General features: G+C 35.6%; 1 protein-coding gene across 3 annotated transcripts in view; it reads right to left on the reverse strand.

Annotated features, from left to right (window-relative positions):
* Window positions 1-19472, reverse strand: part of TRIM24 (tripartite motif containing 24) — a 101379-nt gene that overhangs the window by 12687 nt on the left and 69220 nt on the right. Inside the window, exons 8-13 of one of the 3 annotated variants that reach the window (XM_057732129.1) lie at window positions 16936-17053; window positions 14245-14411; window positions 9070-9243; window positions 5397-5570; window positions 2015-2150; window positions 204-276 (exon numbers count right to left, since the gene is read on the reverse strand). In XM_057732129.1, the coding sequence (XP_057588112.1) occupies window positions 204-276; window positions 2015-2150; window positions 5397-5570; window positions 9070-9243; window positions 14245-14411; window positions 16936-17053 (842 nt within the window). Of the gene's footprint in view, window positions 1-203; window positions 277-2014; window positions 2151-5396; window positions 5571-9069; window positions 9244-14142; window positions 14412-16935; window positions 17054-19472 lie in introns of all 3 variants that reach the window. The other 2 variants (XM_057732128.1, XM_057732130.1) reach the window with 2 other exon arrangements.

Genomic DNA, 19472 nt, shown 5'->3' on the forward strand with positions numbered 1-19472 from the left:
GTATCTTTAAAGATAAAATTGTACTTTACTTAACCCATTAATGTATTACATTAACATATATAACAATTATTAAACATTTAACTTAAAAGTTAAAAATAAGAGAAAGTGATCAAAATGTATTGAGTACCAAAGCATGCTGAACACTGGCAAGAGAAATCTAGTTACAGATTTTATAGGCTAGAGAGTAAGTTAAGTTAGTTTACCTTCCTCGGCTCCCAACGCTGGAGGCACTAGGTGAACGTATTGGTGGGTGTACACTTGTCATAGTAACAGGTCCTAAGGAGGAAGAAATCATACACGTTTGTACAATGAATTACTAAGTGTATTTAATTCCTACTGAATGTTCTCACTTAATATGTATTGTATTGAAACTGAAAACACATAATGAAATTATATAAAAACAAAAGTAGTTGCTGAAGTCCCAGCACAGTCTAAGTCCCCCTGACCTAGCAGGGCTGTTTAACCTCAGCACTACTAACATTTGTGGCCAGATAATTTTTTGATGTGGGGGGCTGTATGGGCATTGTAAGGATGTTTAGCAGCACCCTTGGCCTCTACCACTTATTAGATGCCAGTAGCAACTCTACATACTTAGCAAACCAAGGGTGTGACAACTAAAAATGTCTCCAAACACTGTTGAATGTCCCATGTTAGAGTAACCAGGGTAGGAGCTTAGTGAGGACACCAGTGCCAGCAAAATCTACAGAGGACAATAAAATGTTAGTAGGGCTGATATAAAAGCAGTCCAAGAGAGAAAGCCACACAGAGGCTAATTAATGGAAGACACTGAAGCACTGCATAGAAGGTATTTTGTCCCTTGCCTGACAGAGTTAGTACTGGATAAACATTAGCTTTAGTAATAGCGCCAAAATGGTTTCCAGAAATGTTTTGCCAAGTTATGTTCCCACCAGGTATGTAAGAGAGCATTTCTCCCATCACATCCTCATCAATGAGTAGTACTTTCACTATTTAAATCTTTGCTTATTCACAACTGCCTAACACACAAAGATCAACCCGATGACTGCTGATGACCTAGATGGGTGGGATAGGGAGGATGGGAGGGATGCTCTGGAGGGAGACTCAAGAGGGAGGAGATATGTGGATATATGTATAAATACAGCTAATTCACTTTGTTGTACAGTGGAAACTGACACAACAGTGTAAAGCTATTATACTACAATAAAGATTGGGGAAAAAAATCTTTGCTTATTCAATAATTAGAAATTATGTCTTTTTGATTTTATAATGACTACTAGTGAGATGGAACCACCTATCTTTCTTCCTCTCCCTGTTTTACTGACTAAATGTATTTCCTCTTTAGGGAATAATCCACTCATGTCCTTTCACAAGACTGAGTACTTTATTAATTTGTATGAACTTGTTACATAATTAACAGTTTCTCTACCACTTTTGTCAACAATTTCCTTTCAGTTTGTTTATGTTTTAAATAAGCACCTCCTTTAAAACTCTACAACTGCTTTATTATGCTTGTGTGACTGGTGTAAGAAATTCTCCTCTTTCCTTTATTTTGGTCTAAGGCATCTTATTTGCCAAGGTCTCTGGGAGTAGCATTAGTCAGAATGCTTCTCTCTTGGAGGAAATTAGTGTCAAAAATTCTTAAACACAATTAAACAGCAAAAACAAAAACCCAAAAAACACCAAAAGAGTAACTGTCACTGATAAATTTTGATGCTAGGGAAATTCTATGCAAAAAGAGACAATACTGCAAGTAACTTATCAAAAAGAGAAAGTACAATACTAATTTCCTCCTAGAAGCACTATAGTGCTTATAAGCTCTATTTAAATTGAAAATGTACAGAGGTTTAACCTTTGCTTCCCACTTCAAAAGTATATTAATTGTAAAGAGTACCCAAAACACTGACCCACTTTAATCATCCAACAGAAAAAGGGAGGAGGCAGAGGGTGATTTTTTTGAAAATTATTCTAAGTAGAATAAAAACTGGAAAAAACAAAACTAATAAAATTAAAAAAAAAACAAAAAAGCCCACTTTACCTGCAAGACCTGGAGATGGCACTGATGAGTTGGGTGACTGGACGGTTCTACTGGAGGGTGGTCTTGGCTGGCCATGATCTGTACTAGCATCTTTCCTCACAATATTGTCCAGCATAATAGTACTTGAACAGTCAATCTGATAAGAAAATAAATTATTTCATGGCACCTTGACTTTGCAAGTTAAAAGCTACTTTAAATTTGTAAGAAAATTTTAATAGTTTAATTATTATCAAATAATAAAATATGTAAATATCATTTGAGAAGTTCTGAATGCACATTTTCCCCATAAACAATCTTGAAAAAAATCTTTCACACTTCTTAACATTTCATCTTAGTAAATATACTGAGGTCACACTATTTCAGAAGTAATTAGCTGGGAGGAAGGAGTACTGTGTACTACACATCCTTAAAAATTAAAACAAAATTATAGAACGTAATTCTAATAATATTTCTTAATTTATATAAAAATAATAAAAGGTGCCAATTTTAAAAAAACTTGATGAGAAGAGTAGCATAATTTCACATTTTGCAAATATCTTTAGTGTCTGGCCAACTGGAATCCTGCATCTTTTACTGAATCTGCTGAGATGTGTGGTTTTGGCTGAAGAAAAAGAAGAAAATCTGGTCTTATACAGGGAGGACTTAGTAGAGCCTTTGAAAAGTTTGAATGGACCCCCCATGTCCATACACTTTGGCCCATACTTTGAGAATTGATGCTCTGGTATGCACTAGATAGATGAAGCAAGTCCACACATAACACATTTCCAGAATACTAACCTCACTTAAATACATTATTAATGTTTGGTAGGAAAAAATTGATCCCTTATAGATTCCTGCTTTAATATAAACAGGTATACAAATAATTGACTGCTTTCCTAATTGACAGCTAAGCTAAAATATTGATAAACTTCTACTGAGTAAGACTTTAATACTTTAGATGCAAATATTTAAAAAAATTTTTTTTATTGAAGTATAGTTTAATTACGTTTTGTTAATTTCTGCTGTATAGAAAAGTGATTCAGTTATTCACACATACATTGTTTTTCATATTCTTTTCCACTATGGTTTATCACAAGATACTGAATATAGTTTCCTGTGCTATACAGTAGGACCTTGCTGCTTATCCACTTCTATGTATACCAGTTTGCATCTGCTAATCCCAAGCTCCCAATCCAACCCTCACTACCCCCCTTTAGATGCAAATATTTTTAATGCTTAAATATACCATTTATTTTCCAAGAACGTCTGTGTGATTAAAATCCAGTTTAATAGTTCCAGCCTTTCTCAATCAGGATTCTCCAAGATAATTAAGTCCTACCATCTGAGGGCACAGACTGTATATAATGAATTTATTATCGCCTCTGCATCTGTACTAGTTATGAACCATCTTTGGGAGGATTGAGAAAACAGTCACTCAAATCAGTTTCTTTATTCTGTGGTTCAGATGAGGAATTTCAGTTAAGAAAGGCTGGTGGACAAAGGGTCATCTGTATCTGAGGACTGCAGAGGAAAATTTACTTTCCGTGGGTCCTATTTCAGTTGGGGGATGGGGCAAGTACACAGGGTTATTTACATTTAATATTCTTTGGGCACTATCTTGGCCAATACTTTTCAGAGAGTGCAAAAAGTACTGGAATGACTAGATTTGTTAGATCTTAATGTAAGAAAAGTTATTTATATTGTGGAGTAATCCTAGTAGCTAAAATAAAATTACAGGAATGACATAAAAGAAGTTTTCCTATCAATCGCCTATACGTGAAAAATACATGTACTTTACCCACTTAAAGTATATACAACTATTCTTGTCACTGAGTTCCTCAGTACCATTTTTAGATTCCGTATATGTGAGTTAGCATACAATATTTATCCTTCTCTTTCTGACTTACTTCACTATGTATGACAGATTGTAGTTCTATCCACCTCATTACATATAGCTCCATCTCATCCCTTTTTATAGCTGAGTAATATTCCATTGTATATAAAAATGGTACTGAGGAACTCAGTGACAAGAATAAGGATGCAGATACAGAGAATGGACTGGAGAACTCAAGGTATGAGAGGGGGCGGGGGGTGAAGGGGAAGCTGAGACGAAGCAAGAGAGTAGCACAGACGTATATATACTACCAATTGTAAAATAGTCAGTGGGAAGTTGTTGTATAACAAAGGGAGTCCAACTCGAGGATGGAAGATGCCTTAGAGGACTGGGGCAGGGAGGGTGGCGGGGACTCGAGGTGGGGGAGTCAAGGAAGGGAGGGAATACGGGGATATGTGTATAAAAACAGATGATTGAACCTGATGTACCCCCCCAAAAAAATAAAATAAAATAAAATAATATAAAACGGGGAAAAAAAAAAAAAAAAAGATTCCAAACAATAGTATGTATAGACTGAATAATGAACAATAATCACCATTATAATTGCTTTAAAATAAATTTCCACTTTTGCTTACCTCATTTCACAGCTAAATTACATAGGTAGTTTTGCATATCTTATAATTATATAAAATCTTGAGTTATTTCTTTTTTTTCTTTAAGAACTTTTGTTGATATACAGTTGACATACAATAAACTGCATATACCCAAAGTGTAAAAAAAAAAAAAAAATAAAGTATATACAACTAGTTAAAAAATGAAATAACTCTGTTAAGGTTAAGGATGCAACTTTTAGGAAATATTATTCATTGCAGTAACTTGAAAAACAAATTAAATAATACAAAATTTTAGATTTCTTCACAATCCTACAAGATTTCTTAAAAATTTTTATATTTGTATGAGTGATTATCTAAGCTTGTAGGATGAGAAAAAGTAAAACAGGTATCATCTTAAGTATAAAGATTTGTTTATTCAGTGCTATATTTTCTGCCTTTAAAAAAGATTTTTTAATAAGTCATACTGACAAAGAGCTTAGAGATTAAATGCATTTAAATAAAATAAAAAAGAAATCAGAGGTAATTTTGCACTGGTCAGTAAATGTCATCATTTCTATTATTAAACTTGTCTCCATCTCTTCTGATATCTTAAATGTTAGCCTCTCTCTCTAACTGTATTCTACTGTAATATATCACATTCCAGCAATTCAACTTTCCAGTACCTCCTCCCATGTCCTTACTTCCCTCCTTTCCCAGCTTAGATTCCATAATCCAGAACCATAATCATTCATTTACAAACACTTTAACTCCAGTACCCTGAAAGACATTCTACAGTATGTCTAAATGTTATTATTCTTTTCATTATTCCTGCTCTTACAATATTCCTAAAGGATAAAAACAACTTCTAAACACAAACACACAGCCTATAATCCAACAAACCCATGCCTTTTACCGGATCCAAGTTCACTTCAAATTTTTAAAATAGATTCTTAGTATAAATTTTGTGTATACTTACATCTGGAAGAGAAGGAAGATTATAGGAGCCTCCCACTGGTGAACTCAAATCAATCATAGGTGACCCAAAAGCCTTTCCATCATATCCTGCTGCACTAGTAATGGTAGGACTAGAAGGAGTGGAGGATGTGCTGTTGGCAGTTGATGGGGTGGCCTGCCCACTGCTGATCTGCCACTGTGGTAGCAAGAAAGAAAGAAGAAAGGCTGTCTATCAGCAGAACTGTAACATAAAATGTCCATCTAATTTCTGTTCCAGACACAAAACAAAGTAAAAGACACATTCTGCTATTTGTATTCAACTGTAATTTTAATGGAAAGGGGAGAGGACAGAGGTATGTATTATTTTCATTAATCCTGTCCAAACATAAAAAATAAACCTATTTTTACCAGAAGACAACAGTTAGTTGTCTAACAAAAGACCACAGCACCCAATTATTATAATTTATTTTACATAATAAATTATATATATGATTTTATAATTATATAATCTTTCCAGGTTATTTATAAGCACATATTTCCAATATGTATAAACTTTCCAGTTGTGTGTGTATATATATATATATATATATATAAAAGATTATAATTATATAAACACATGCACAGCAACTTTAAGGTAAAGATGGAGGGCTGAAAACATACATTTTCTACTGTCCCTACCTGATACACCTGAAAGTAAAATGACAGTTAAGGGAATTTTTTAAAAAAGGCATTGACCCATAGAGACAAAGAAAGCAGGGGAGAAGACAAATCACATTTTGGAAGCTGGACGGCAAATGGACAAAAAGCAAATGAATTAGTCACAGTCAATTTGATAATGCTGAAACCTAAGCTGGCAGCGAGGAAAACAGAGAAGCAAAGCAACAGAACCCCTAAGAGCTTGGGAATTAGAAGCATAAGAGGTGAAACTGGAGCTAAGAAGAGGAAGAACTGTTGAGAGTCTGTTTAAGAAAGATTAAATATCATGGTCCTTTCCTACTTAACCTGTAGCTACCCCACGATAATAAGGACTTCTTCCACCTCCACAGAAGAAGGCTGGAAATTAATTTTCTAGAATAAGTAATTAAAACAGTCTTTGGGCTTATGAGCACCAGGCTCAGCTGAAGGCAGAAGTATTGCACTGAAAATGAAAAGAAACCATACACACACTGAATGCTGAGCTTCCTGCCCACTCTGCCTCTGGCCCGCTACCAATCTTCTTCACCTAGCTGGCTTCAACGAGCAGCCAGACCCTGCGTTTCAGGCATGAAACAGAAAGGTTTTTGGGAAGTGGACCACTATCTAAAGACGGTGACATAGGTAACTCTCCTAATAAACATAACATGCCTAGCAGCCCTCATGTAAAAGTGAAGTTCAGCCATTAAACGTTAGCTCCACACCCTGGCTTTCAGGTTTTCTTTCTTTTCTTTTTTTTTAAAACACCCATTTCTCATATACAAACACCAACTAAGCACTAATAAACATCTGAGGAAACTGTCATTTATGTTACAGGCTGAGATAAACACATTAATACAGGAATGCTAAAGTATGTAGAGATGAATCATGCTGCTGTCTATATTTTATTTTAAAATCTATCAAAAAAATAAGAAGGTTTGACTGATGGATGGATAAATGGGTATATGGATAATAAGTAAGAAGGCAAATAGAGCAATCTAACCCGTACACAACTCTTTCAACTTACTATGTTGGAAAATTTTTATGATACAATACTGGGGGGTGGGGGACGGGGGGGAGGAAGCCACTGAGAGGTATCTTAAGATTATGCATGGGAAAAAACTCCCAAACACAGTATCATTTCTATATGGACTACACAACAGAGTGACAGTGATGGAAATATTCTAACTTTGAAAAATCTAATATATATGCTCCACTGAAAAAACTAAGTAAAATACCCTGTGAATATGAATGTCATCTTTACCACCTACCCATCCCTCATATCCATCCCTCGTCTGTCTCTCTCTTCCTCCTTCCCTCCCCAGAATACGCACAGTTACAGCTGATGTGTATCTTTTCAGGTTTTTTCTATGTATTTGAGATTTAAAACAAGAACAAAACCACAAAGTTGAGAATAACCCACAAAACCCCGATAACATTTCTTCCCATATACTAGGAGATTGTACATAGATTACTGCCTTTTAATAACTAAAAAGTATTTCCACTATACAAGTATACTATAATTTGTTAAGCTACTCTATCAATTAAAACAAATCCCCCACTATCTCTTCTAGCTTGTTCACTTATTCATTCGTGTTTAGATTTTTGACCAGGAAACATTTTTAAAAACATTCTTAGAGTGTGCGTCTACCCATTAAAAATAATACTGGGTTGGCCAAAAGGTTTGTTCCGGTTTTCCTGTAACATCTTACGGAAAAATCCCAACTAACCTTTTGGCCAACCCAATGCACAGGGAAGAGGTAAGTAAACATTTGAGTACCCAGAATGTGCTAGCTATTTTTATATATGCTAGCACTAAGTCTTAGCACAACTCTGCAAGGTACTCACTTTACAGTGGGGGGAAAATGAGATTTAAAAGAGCACACTTGTACAAGGCCACAAAAGTATTAGGAAAATGAACAGAATTTAAGACCAACCTGCAGCTTGGTCCCTTTTCACCTTACCACTAATGATGAAACAGAGATAGGTATAAATTTTATTGAAAATAATCAAAATACTTTAGAAAGTGTATTATTATTATATCAAAGCCACACATAGCATGTGTACTTTTAGAATATTACTTTCAAATCATTTGATTAGAATAAATGCCACAGAATTACGGGAATAGCATCATATTCTGTATTTTGGTCTTGGCAAAAAAGTTAAACTGAAGCCAATCTACTAGTCGTAAGCTGGAAAGACTTGACACAAGTACTTGGAGAAGACAAAGCACTGGGAGAACTTTAGCTTTTTAAAGCAGCGTAATATCTAAAAAATATTCTTCTGGTTTTTTTTTTTAAGCTCTTTATTTGCTTTACACCGTTATGTCAGTTTTTGCTGTACAACAAAGTGAATCAGTGGTATTTATACATATATCCCCATATGCCCTCCCTCCTAAAAAATACTTTTACCTGAAAACATTAATATATATGATACATAATAATTTATATTTATTTTATATAAATATATATAATTACATAATAATTTATATAACATAAATATAAATTATAACAGATAAATATTAAACCTTCTAAGATTTAATATATAACCTTAAATAGTAAAGTTTATCAGATGTATATGTACTCCATATTAAAACTGTGTGATACTTAGTTTGTATCCAAAAAGTCTCCATGAAACACTCTGAAAATTTGTTTATTGGTCTCTTTTGAAGTATGCAATCTGTATTTGTTAGAATACTTTTGTCTTGGGAAAGTTAATGTATTCACCTAAAAACCACACACATTAATATTGAGAAATTCATACCTATGACTCACCGATTATCCTGAGCCTTCACCTCTGTGTAAGTGGCTTGATTTCTCTTGTTAATTGGAAAGCATCAAGACCCTTTCTCTTAGCTTTGTCTTTATAGGCCTGTCTGTAATAAACTCTGTAATTCACATTTATTTAAAAAGGGAAAACCCTTACTCTTGCTCTTCATCACCACTGCTCTATTCATGAATTCAATGTGATGTGGAAGCAGAGAGAAGCAGAATGGGCAACTGTGGAGAAATAAACATATATACCTGCTTTATGGCTTGCTGAGCCAAGAAAGCCATCTGCAAGGGGTTGGGCTTTATTGCTTGTCGTGGCATACTCTGGTTTGGCGGATATCTTAGCTGTTGAGGATGAGGAGGAAGAACTGGTCCATTGGGTTTGGGGCTGTGATTTTGAAAATTTATCAAACGTGGAGGAGGTTGCTGGAAAAAAGAAATTAGACCAGTTCAGTGACAATCATCTCCTGAAAGACAAATTATAAAGAACTCTATTTTATAACTTTTACAGAAAGACAGCAATTCTGTCACAGATGAATCATTTATTAATATTACAATAAGGGTATGGGGGAGGGGACAACCTTCCAGAATGTGTATAAGCAATTTAAAGAAAAGAAGTTTTATTAGGAAAGACCCTGGGAAGAGGATTTTCCAACTGTAAGTAGGTTAAACCAGGATTAGATGTAGGCCACATTGGGAAATAGGGAAAACTTGTCTTTGGTATCCTTCTAAGTCCCTGATGATTATCTTCCGCAAAGAACTGCCCTCTCCAAACTTCTTAAAATGATGTGATGGTAGAATAATAATGCCTAACAGTTATTGAGTAGTTATTACATGTCAGGTGCTACTTTAAGTGCTTTACATGTGTTAACCCATTTAATCTTCATAGCAATCCTCTGAGGTAGGGATTATCTCTGTTTTACAAAAAAGGGAACTGAGATATAACATTTAAATAACTTGTCCAAGATTAACAAAGATAGGAAGGAATGGAGCTGAGATGTGAACTCAAGTCCTCTGGCTCCAAGGTCTGCACTCTAAGCAGTAAAACTTTAATAATGAAAACAGATGAATATTAATAACATTTAAAAATTAATGGATTTTAGATCTTACTGAGATCAAACTATGTGCCCAGCATTGCGACTGGCATTTTATATGTTATCTCATTATTACCCTCCTCTCATTTTACAGATTAGGACACTAAATATTAAAAAGCTGGGATAACTTGAAAAAAGTCACACAGCTCATTAAAGGCAGCACTAAGGCTTTAATCCAAAACTACTCTGCCATTTCATTACCCAAAAATGTTCTAGTGTTTGGCTGGGTGTTATGGTACTAATTAGAGGATGAGCCTCTCTAAAAGGAAATAGATTTTGAAAGGAAACCCTTCAAGGACAACACTGGTTGATAATAGGACAGGGTAAGGGCTGGGAAGGCAAGCCTAGTTTGCTCGTAAATGCTAGCCCTAGAAATTGAGACCAGTGTTCTAGAAAAAGGTAACCTTATATGCCAGTCTCATCCTGACTATCCAATTGTAAGGTTGGCAACTTTTTGCAAAATAAATACTTACTTTCAGGCTATTTTAACTGTATATGATCAGAACTTCTCAGAAAGGGAACTATTAACTCCCATATTCAAGGGCAGACAAAATAAATGTGGAATTTATAAAGCTGAAGTAGCAGCATCTTAAACTTTGACACTGTGAAGGCAAACAGCTATACAGTGTAGCCCTGCCCTCTTTTTGTTCTTTTCCTTCTCCCATTTTTGGAATTTATCTCCTTTCCTGGGTAAATTGCTTCTTTTTCCCTTCTCTTGCAAATTAGTTGGCACTGGGTTCACCTTCAATAACTTTCGAGAGTGACCAGTAATTACAGACCCAATGAAAAGTAGATTTAGATACTATTTCAAGATCAAGGGAAATTCTGTAGGTGAAGAATAGAAAAACATTAGAGAAAAAGAGAGAAAATGTCACAATTTTAAAGAAAGGTAAGCCTGAAGCCATAGCAATTCTTTTTGATTCTTCTAGTGAAGTTTTGTGCCTTGAAGGGTTTTATTTCATAGAAACACAAACAGAAAAGAACTGGGGATTCATAGTGGAAAACTTATAAATTTATCCAAGAGATAATTTTTTTAAAAAGTGGAAAAGCACCCAAAATGATCCTTAAGGGAGAACAAAAGTAGTTATAGAAGTCTTTTGCCTACCCCTGCACTGACTGAGATTTATATATTGATTCAGTCAAGAAATGACACTTCTTGTCAGAGTACTATATTCTGTGAGAAATCATTGTGGGGCTGGATGTCAATTCTCCCATCAAGGAATCCCAGTGTGGTAAGATGTAAGGTGATTTTTCTCTCCTCTCCCAAACTGTTATAGTTGACTGAGTTAATTTCTAAGACCCCTGTGACAGGAAAAGCCATTTGAAAGAATAAGACTAGGAACTAGTTATGAGCATAAAAGAAATAGCAAAACCAGTGCTATTTTAATGAAATGGAATCAATCAATTTGCAAGAAGGAAAAAAGGGAGAGAACAGAGAAATAATTGAGAGTTTAAGCAAACTGACATGTAGTCATCATTATCCTCATCTTCACTCTAAATACTTTTATTATTATAGGTTTTAATTTTATTCTAGGTCAGTATAACCATGAAGGATAGCAATGTCCTTCTAACATCCACCCACTGTTTAGGAAAATGAATGTACACATGTGAATGAGAGTATCTCCAGAGCAGTACATCTAGCCCAGGAATGAGAACCATTATGTATAAAATAACATACTTAGATTTAGCAAACTTAGACCTGTCCATGAGAGTATGATAGAGTATACTGTACACTGGGCAATAAACAGAGATGCACAATGTTTACCCAGTTTGTATCACTCAGTCATATAACTATGTATTCTAGCTCTGTATCACTCAACTCTTTAATCATTCAGATTACATGGCTAATCTTCAGAGGAAGAAGAAATAGGTAACTATTATATAAGTGATTCTAGAAGTGGGCCTTTAAGTTGACCTGGGTCCTACGGACAGATATAGTGTGTGATTTGAACATACCCACAAAGAGGCACACATACACACCTGTTTACAGACTGTTTGCATATACATGTGGGAAAATATCAAACTGTTGGAAAACTAAAAAAGCAGGTGGGCAGGGCAGTGTGAAGTTTATAGATGAGGGAAAATTGATGAGTGAAAAATGTAGGAGTGGGTGTTTGGCAGAGAAAAGATAAAAATGAGAGATGAGCGTACTGGAAGAGGGTTCAGGAGCCAAAGAGGAGACAGAAAAAGAGCAGTGTGAGAGGTAATGACCAAAAGATGAGAAAATTACTTTACAGTTGATCTTTGAACAACATGGGTTTAAACTGTGCACGTCCACTCAGACATGGATTTTCTTTCAACAGGAAATACTTCAGTACTACACAATCCGTGGCTGGCTGGACCCTCAGATGCAGAACAGTGGATATGGTGGAACCACAGAGAGGGAGGGCCGACTCTAAGTTTTTTTTCTTTTTTTCAACTATAAGTTATACGTGGATTTTCAACTATATGGAGGGTTAGTGCTTCTAACCCCTGCATTGTTCAAGGGTCAAGTGTATTGATAAGTGAGGAAATTAGGCTGTATAATAAAGACTGTACATTACATATATATCATATAGCAGTAAATCCTAGAGAGAAATAATAAGATCAAAAGCAAATTTCTGAGATAAGCAGGTTAAAGGCTCAACCAAGGTCACTTCTGGTTTGTCACTGCTTATATAAATGTTTATGAAAATGTGACTAAGTCACATAGTATCTATTAACTGCCTCAGTTCTTCACTCCTTAGTGAAAAGGGAATTAATACAAATGATGGATTTATCCTATTTCAGGTTAATCAAGTATTAAATGAAAAATTACTTTAAATCTCTTGGACACAAATATTAATCACGCAAATGCTCAGCACTAGTCACTCAACAAGTAATTATCTTCTCTTTTCTTTTTTGCATTTATCTTCAGAACAATTTGGGTGCTCTGCAGTCTATCTGCAATGCGTCACCCTGCAGTCTGCAGAGGCAGTGACAAAATTATTCCTCAATTTCCTTAACAAAATTTCATCTCTGTCAGCTGCGCTCCTGGTATCGAAAGTGTACACGTCTTTTCCCATGGAACACTCACCAAACAAAGACCTCTTAAATTGCTTGTTATTTACTTCCTTTTAAAACCTGGGTTTAAAACAAAGTTCGAGAGGAATAGTCCACTGGTGATGCTAATATTCTCCTGGATTTGACATGCCTTCTTTTTTTTTTTTACATGCGTTCTTAATCAAATTACTAGACAGCCATAAACTGCCAATACATCACACCTCAGGCCTTCACAGAAGCAATTTAACAAAATCAAGACTACATATGCCCACAACTTTTATTCAGGGTTGAAGTAAGAGTCCTACGAAGATCATCTGTTTTGTAAAACTGCTACCAAAAAATGCTATATGCTATTTAATTGCTTTTTCATAAAGAATCACATTATATACTCCTCTTAGTGCTAGAAAAATACTAGTAAAAAATTTCTCCTCTAATGGCATGTTTCCTTTTAATCAAATAATACAGATATTATTCCTGTCTCTTTTTTGTTTGGTTGACAAAAATTGAGCTAAGTCTTGTTCTCAAGTATGAGAATCCTTGACCTAGTTCTGCATGCTTTGAGTATTATTAATACTTATTAATCCCTGTGTCATTTCATTTGTGTCATTTACTGTAAATCAGTTCAAATTCTTCTGAGAAATAGGGAGTATAAATTAATAAATAAAAGTAACTGAAAATTACAAACAACTTGTATGAATGAAAATAAGAATGGTTCATGGAACATTTGTTCAGAAATAAAGTTTGAAAAAGGTAGACTTCTAACAAATTACACTCTTGCCCTTTTCTATTTCATTTTGTCCTAGTTCTAAGATGCAATGTGGTTTTCTAAACACTGCATCCTTACAGAGGACAGATATCTAAAGTATCAGTCATCCTGAAGCACTAGCATAAGAATTGTAATGAGTTACAGGTACACAACTTTTCCCATAAATCATATGCATGGGTTATTTAGGAATGCGATCATTTATCCTGTTATAATTTGAAGATGACAAAGAGCACATGAGAATATATGTCCCGGCTAAATAAACCATTAATTTCTTTTTGAGAAGGGCTAAAAACTAGAGTTAAATCAGGAATCCTTAACGTGATAAATTTTTACAAATTCAAATATTTAAATCACGGATGAAAGATGTCTTGGTTATTTTAGGAGCTGCTGAATACAACTGTACTATAATTATCTAAGTTAGGACAGGCCTGCTTCCAAATTTACCTGATGAGAGATGGAAGGTTGCTGGATGGGCCCCTGCATTCTAGGGTTTGGTAAACCCACAGGTGCTGGCCTCCGTTGCACCTGTTGCCTCTGAGCCATTACCTGTTGCTGCATATGCTGGAGTCGTAACTGAGCTAGGCTGATCTGTGTTGGAAACTTGGATAACTGGTTTGAAGATAAACCACCTGGTGGCTGTGAATTCTGTTCCACGACAGGATTCTGCTTAGGCATTTGTGGTTGACTCTCCTTATCTTCGATTACTAAAGAACCTAATTAAAGAGAAAAGGTTAAGTTCTAAAGATTTTCTGATAGTGAAATACCATATTTTGTAAGGCTACTTTTGCTGATCTTTAGAATTGCCAAGGAACTTCTTTTTGTCTCAGGAACCCTCTATACTCTTAAAAATAGAAACCCCAAAGAGCTTCTGTTTATGTAGGTTCTATCAATCAAAGTTTACCATATTTGGAACTAAAAATAAGAATTAAAAAACATTTTTTCTCACTAATTCACTTAAAAGTGACAACCCATAATAACACATTTTTATGAAAAAACACTTATTTTCAAAAAAAATTTGGTGAAGAGTGGCTCTGTTTTACATTTTTGAACATCTCTTTTAATGCCAGGCTTAATAGCTGAGTTCTCGTATCTGTTTCTGCATTACCTGTCTAATATATTGTTTAAGTTGAAATATATGAAGAAAATCCAGCCATACATGGATATGTACTTGGAAAAGGGAGGCCTTTGTCATCACCTGAAGGAGGCCCAGACCCTACTTTGAGAACTGCTGTTGTCTATCAAAACAAAACAAAAGCAAACTTATACTGGATCTAAAAACAATACCACAGAGTATTTCTAATTTAGTTCTCTCTCAAGTCCTTTACACCTTCCCAGTGCATACTATGTTAGTTCTCTGATGGAGAATACCCTGCCTTGTAACTATACCATTAGAGTTTAAAGATACCTCTAACAGGTCTGGTCCAAGCACAAGGCAAAGCTTGATTTCAACTCAGTTAAATGTTTCTGATTTACTAAGCATATGCATCCTAAAAATATGGTTATCATTCATTAAATACTTACTCTGTATTAGGCACTGTGAAAGCAGGTCTATGTATATTGTTAAAGTCCTTTGTATAGATAAGGGATCTAAGGTTCAGAGAGACTGAACAACTTACCCAAAGTCATTAAGACACTAACTGAATATTCATCCAAATCAATATTTCTCCCTTGCAGTGTTCTATAAAATGTTTCTCAGAAGCCATAAATAAACAAGTTTGGGAAATTTGTCTCCTTCTTAGAAGATTTAAAATGTAAATCTCATTGTAAATGACAATTTACAGAGCTGTATAGGACATCTCTAAGAAGCCCTACAGTAAAGGATACTGTTTTACACACTCCTCACAAACAGATGTTTTTGTCTTTGCTGTAGACTTAGCTAAAACTATATTCATTTATGTGTGTACGGTTACACATATTCTTAATTTTATCTATATCTACATCATGTGGTCTGTTTTAAGTGATATGCTTATAAGTACATATAACTCTACACATGACTATTTGTGTGGATATATAACTGTGATAGGTTTTCAATATATAGCCGTATGTGTGGTGGAGGGCGGGGAAGGGTAAGAGAGAGTTACTTATATACACGCTTTGTGTTAAGATGCTTCTTTTTAGTTACATAGGTAAGAGTGTGTATGATTCCAGTTGCTTGCTGTGTATCAATCAATAAATATGTGCTTCCAGACTGAGCTGCAGTAGTCAACTTATCACGTTTCCTTCAAAGGGTCACCCTATTACCATTCTTTCTGTTCTTCCCATGTATGGATGAGATTTGTGTAAGCCTATTTCTTCTTTTCCTGGTGTGTTCTGAGAGCACTGGCTCTCTTTCCAGCCATTTCTTCCTTTCTTACCCAGAATCTAGCTTAGGGAATAAGAGAGCAACCATCTTTCATGATTCTGAAACAAAGTCAATAAGCCCAAAAACTGTCATCAAAGGGAACACTGTTGGCTGATGAAGAATGTATACGGAGTTCTTAAATTTCTGTTTCTATAGTTTCCCTATGAGAAATTAAGAAAGGAGGCAAAAACTGATGACTTTTTCTACTAGCACATAATGTAACAAGTACTGCCTGCAAGGATATGTGATGTTACCAAATGATACCAACTGATAGCCTCCCTTTGTCATAACTCGGTGGGCTCTAGTACTTAAAATTTGGGCACTTATTTGCATGCATATTTCACTTCAATTAGGAGGTTAAAAATTATATAGTTATTACATAAAAGGCAAAAGAAAAAAATGAGACATCTTCCCTAGCAAGATAAAGCAAATAAAACCATTAGGTGCCTAATGACTGGGTCTCAAGAGTAAGTTAATAATTGTATGAGAAGTACTGTTTTAACAGAAAATATTCTAAATATAAAAAATCCTATATTAATGACAGTCACAAGTCCAGAGTTTTATCAACTATTCTGATAAATATGTAATTAACAGTACAAGCAAGATTCTACGGGAAAGAAAGAAACCAAAAAACTCCTAAATCCAGAAATCTTGATACCCTGTGAGTCAATATAAATGATGTTCCATATCATTCACATATTTACATGTGTGTTTATATTCATGCATGTGTCACATACATACACACACTAATGAAATACTAGCGAAAATTTCATGCCTTTAAAACAAGATAATAAAAACACTTTGGGGGTGGAAGGGAATACGCTTTCAATAATCTCATAATCATTAAGAGTTCCAGAAACAAATGGCACTTTGAGAAAATGTACATAATGGCCTACCTAAATTGATAATATTTTGAGCCCAGAAACTAGGATCACAGTGAAACTGGATGGTATTGTTGGTCACTGGGGAAGCATCACACCTTGCTCGAAGGAGGTGCCGTAACCGGTATGTAATCTAGAAGAAACAGAGAGACAACTAACATCTAAATCTTTATTAGGAAGTGAGAGAGTAGCATAGACATATATATACTACCAACTGTAAAATATATAGCCAGTGGGAAGTTGCTGTATAACAAAGGGAGATCAACTTGAGGATGGATGATGCCTTAGAGGACTGGGACGGGAAGGGTGGGGGGGGAGTCGAGGGAGGGAGGGAATACGGGGATATGTGTATAAAAACAGATGATTGAACTTGGTGTACCCCAAAAAAGTATAATAAATAAATAAATAAAATGGAAAAAAAATCTTTATTAGGCAAATAATTTATTAAGTTCCCAATAAATACACAAAAAATGGTCTCTATATCATATGTGTGCCAAGACAAAATAAGCAATCATATATATAAGTTATAAAAAGTAGACTACAATGCAGTTTTCCTTCCAAAACATGTTAGAAGTTTTGAGGCACAACTCAGTTAGCTATACTGTTGAACACAAAACTGAAAACTACCTAAAAGTGATTGGTTAAAGTTAGTTTTCTGAATTACTAAAACTTCACAGAAGCACCAACCAAATATCTGTAAAATAAAAAATTTTCCACAAATTCTGCTCTATTATTTATTTTACTTACTCTTTCAAAGAAGGATTCAGAGTTGAGATTAGGGGACTAATGAATTAGAGAAAATACAAATTATTCTCTGCTCAGCAAACATAAGTATAGCCATAGCTAGGCCTACCGTGGGAAGGCTCTCCTTGCTCCTATGCTGTGAATGTTGGGTCATCAACCCCCTCTTCCCCAACTCTCTCTCTCTCTTTCTTTCCAGGTTATTCCCTCCAGTGCCCAGATACCAATAATCCTACAAATGCTAAAGGTACTATAAACCTTTGCTCTTAAAATTTTCCGTCCTTTGATCTCATCTTACCAATACTCTTACCCTATCCCTCAATTTCTTCTTATCCAGCTTAAATCGCAGTTAATCCTCATAATCATATCCTTGCATATACCCTCAACACCTTTCTCTCACATGTCAAATTACACATACTACATACTCCCTTTCCTCTCCTGAACCTTTTTCCCCCAATAACAACCAAAAAACAACACTGGTTAAATCTAACTTTTGACTGACTATAATTGGGCTGAAAAAAGGACTGACCAAACTTCAAACACAGCCTGTTTACTTCAGGTAGGCCCCCAAGGTTGACAGGCAATCATAGGACGTGCCTCTGGTCCTTCATGTCCCTACTCTCCTAAATGACTATTTCACACCTCCTTTCTCTTTGCAAATCTCCACCATCGCTGCCCCCATTCTCCATCTCAGCTGATGGTCCTGATTACCATTCACTGAAAAAACAGGAACAATCAGGGACCTTCCACAAACTTCCACCTACCAGTATTACTGTTCCCTTCTATCACAATGGATTCACTGGCCACGCTTCTAGCTAAAGCCGATTCTTGCACTCATGCAATAGTGCCCAACATCTCTTGCCGACTCAAAGACACCGCTCAGCAATTTTCTCCCCTCTCCTGTATCATCAAGCTTCCCATTTTACTGGATCAGTCCCATTAACACATAAACATGTTTAACTTTTCCCAGCTAAAAATGAAACTCTTGGCTCCTTTTCTCCCACCATCAACTGCTCTCATTTCTGGCAAAACTCCCATTTTTCTACTCTCTTTTATGGCAAAACTCTTTAAAAGACCCATTCCCTCCTTCCATTCTTCTCAGAAACCACTCCATTCAGGCTTAGTACTTTTCATGCGGTGGGCACTTGGCCCTCAGGGAAGCATGTTCTTCACTTAGCTTCTAGCAAACTATGGTCTCATGGTTGTCCCCTTATTTCACCAGCTGCTACCTTTTAAGGCCGATGAGAATAGGTTTGAGTCCCAAAGTATCATCTCAGTCTCCATTGTTGGTTCTTCCTTCCTCTCCCATACCAGGAATTCCCCAGGGCTCAGTCTTGTAAACTCCTCTCTTTTTTCCCTACACCCACATACTTCTAGTGATCTCATGCAGTCTCATTATTTATCTGACTCTTAAATTTATATCTCAAGCCTGGATCCCTCTTTGAACTTGCACTTCCAACAGCTTGCTCAATATCTCCACCTGGTTCTCTAACGGGCACCTCAAATTTAGTATGTCTGGAAGGGAAACTCTTGGATCCTTCTCCTCAAGTCTACTTGTCCTATTATCTTTCCCATCTCAATTACTGGCAACGCTATTTTTCCTACTGCTTAGTCCTTGGGTCCTTTCTTTTCCTCATGCCTTACATTCCACCTGTCAGCAAATCCTGTTGGCTCTATCATTAAAAGATATGGATAATCCTACTAATTCTCCCATTAACATTACCAACTCTACTGTTACTACTCTGGAAAAGCCACCTCATTACAGTAAGGTTATAACTGGTCTCCTTTATTTCTACCTTGCCTTCAACCAC

The sequence above is a fragment of the Hippopotamus amphibius genome, chromosome 4 (assembly GCF_030028045.1).
Source record: "Hippopotamus amphibius kiboko isolate mHipAmp2 chromosome 4, mHipAmp2.hap2, whole genome shotgun sequence".
Classification (NCBI taxonomy): Eukaryota; Metazoa; Chordata; class Mammalia; order Artiodactyla; family Hippopotamidae; genus Hippopotamus; species Hippopotamus amphibius.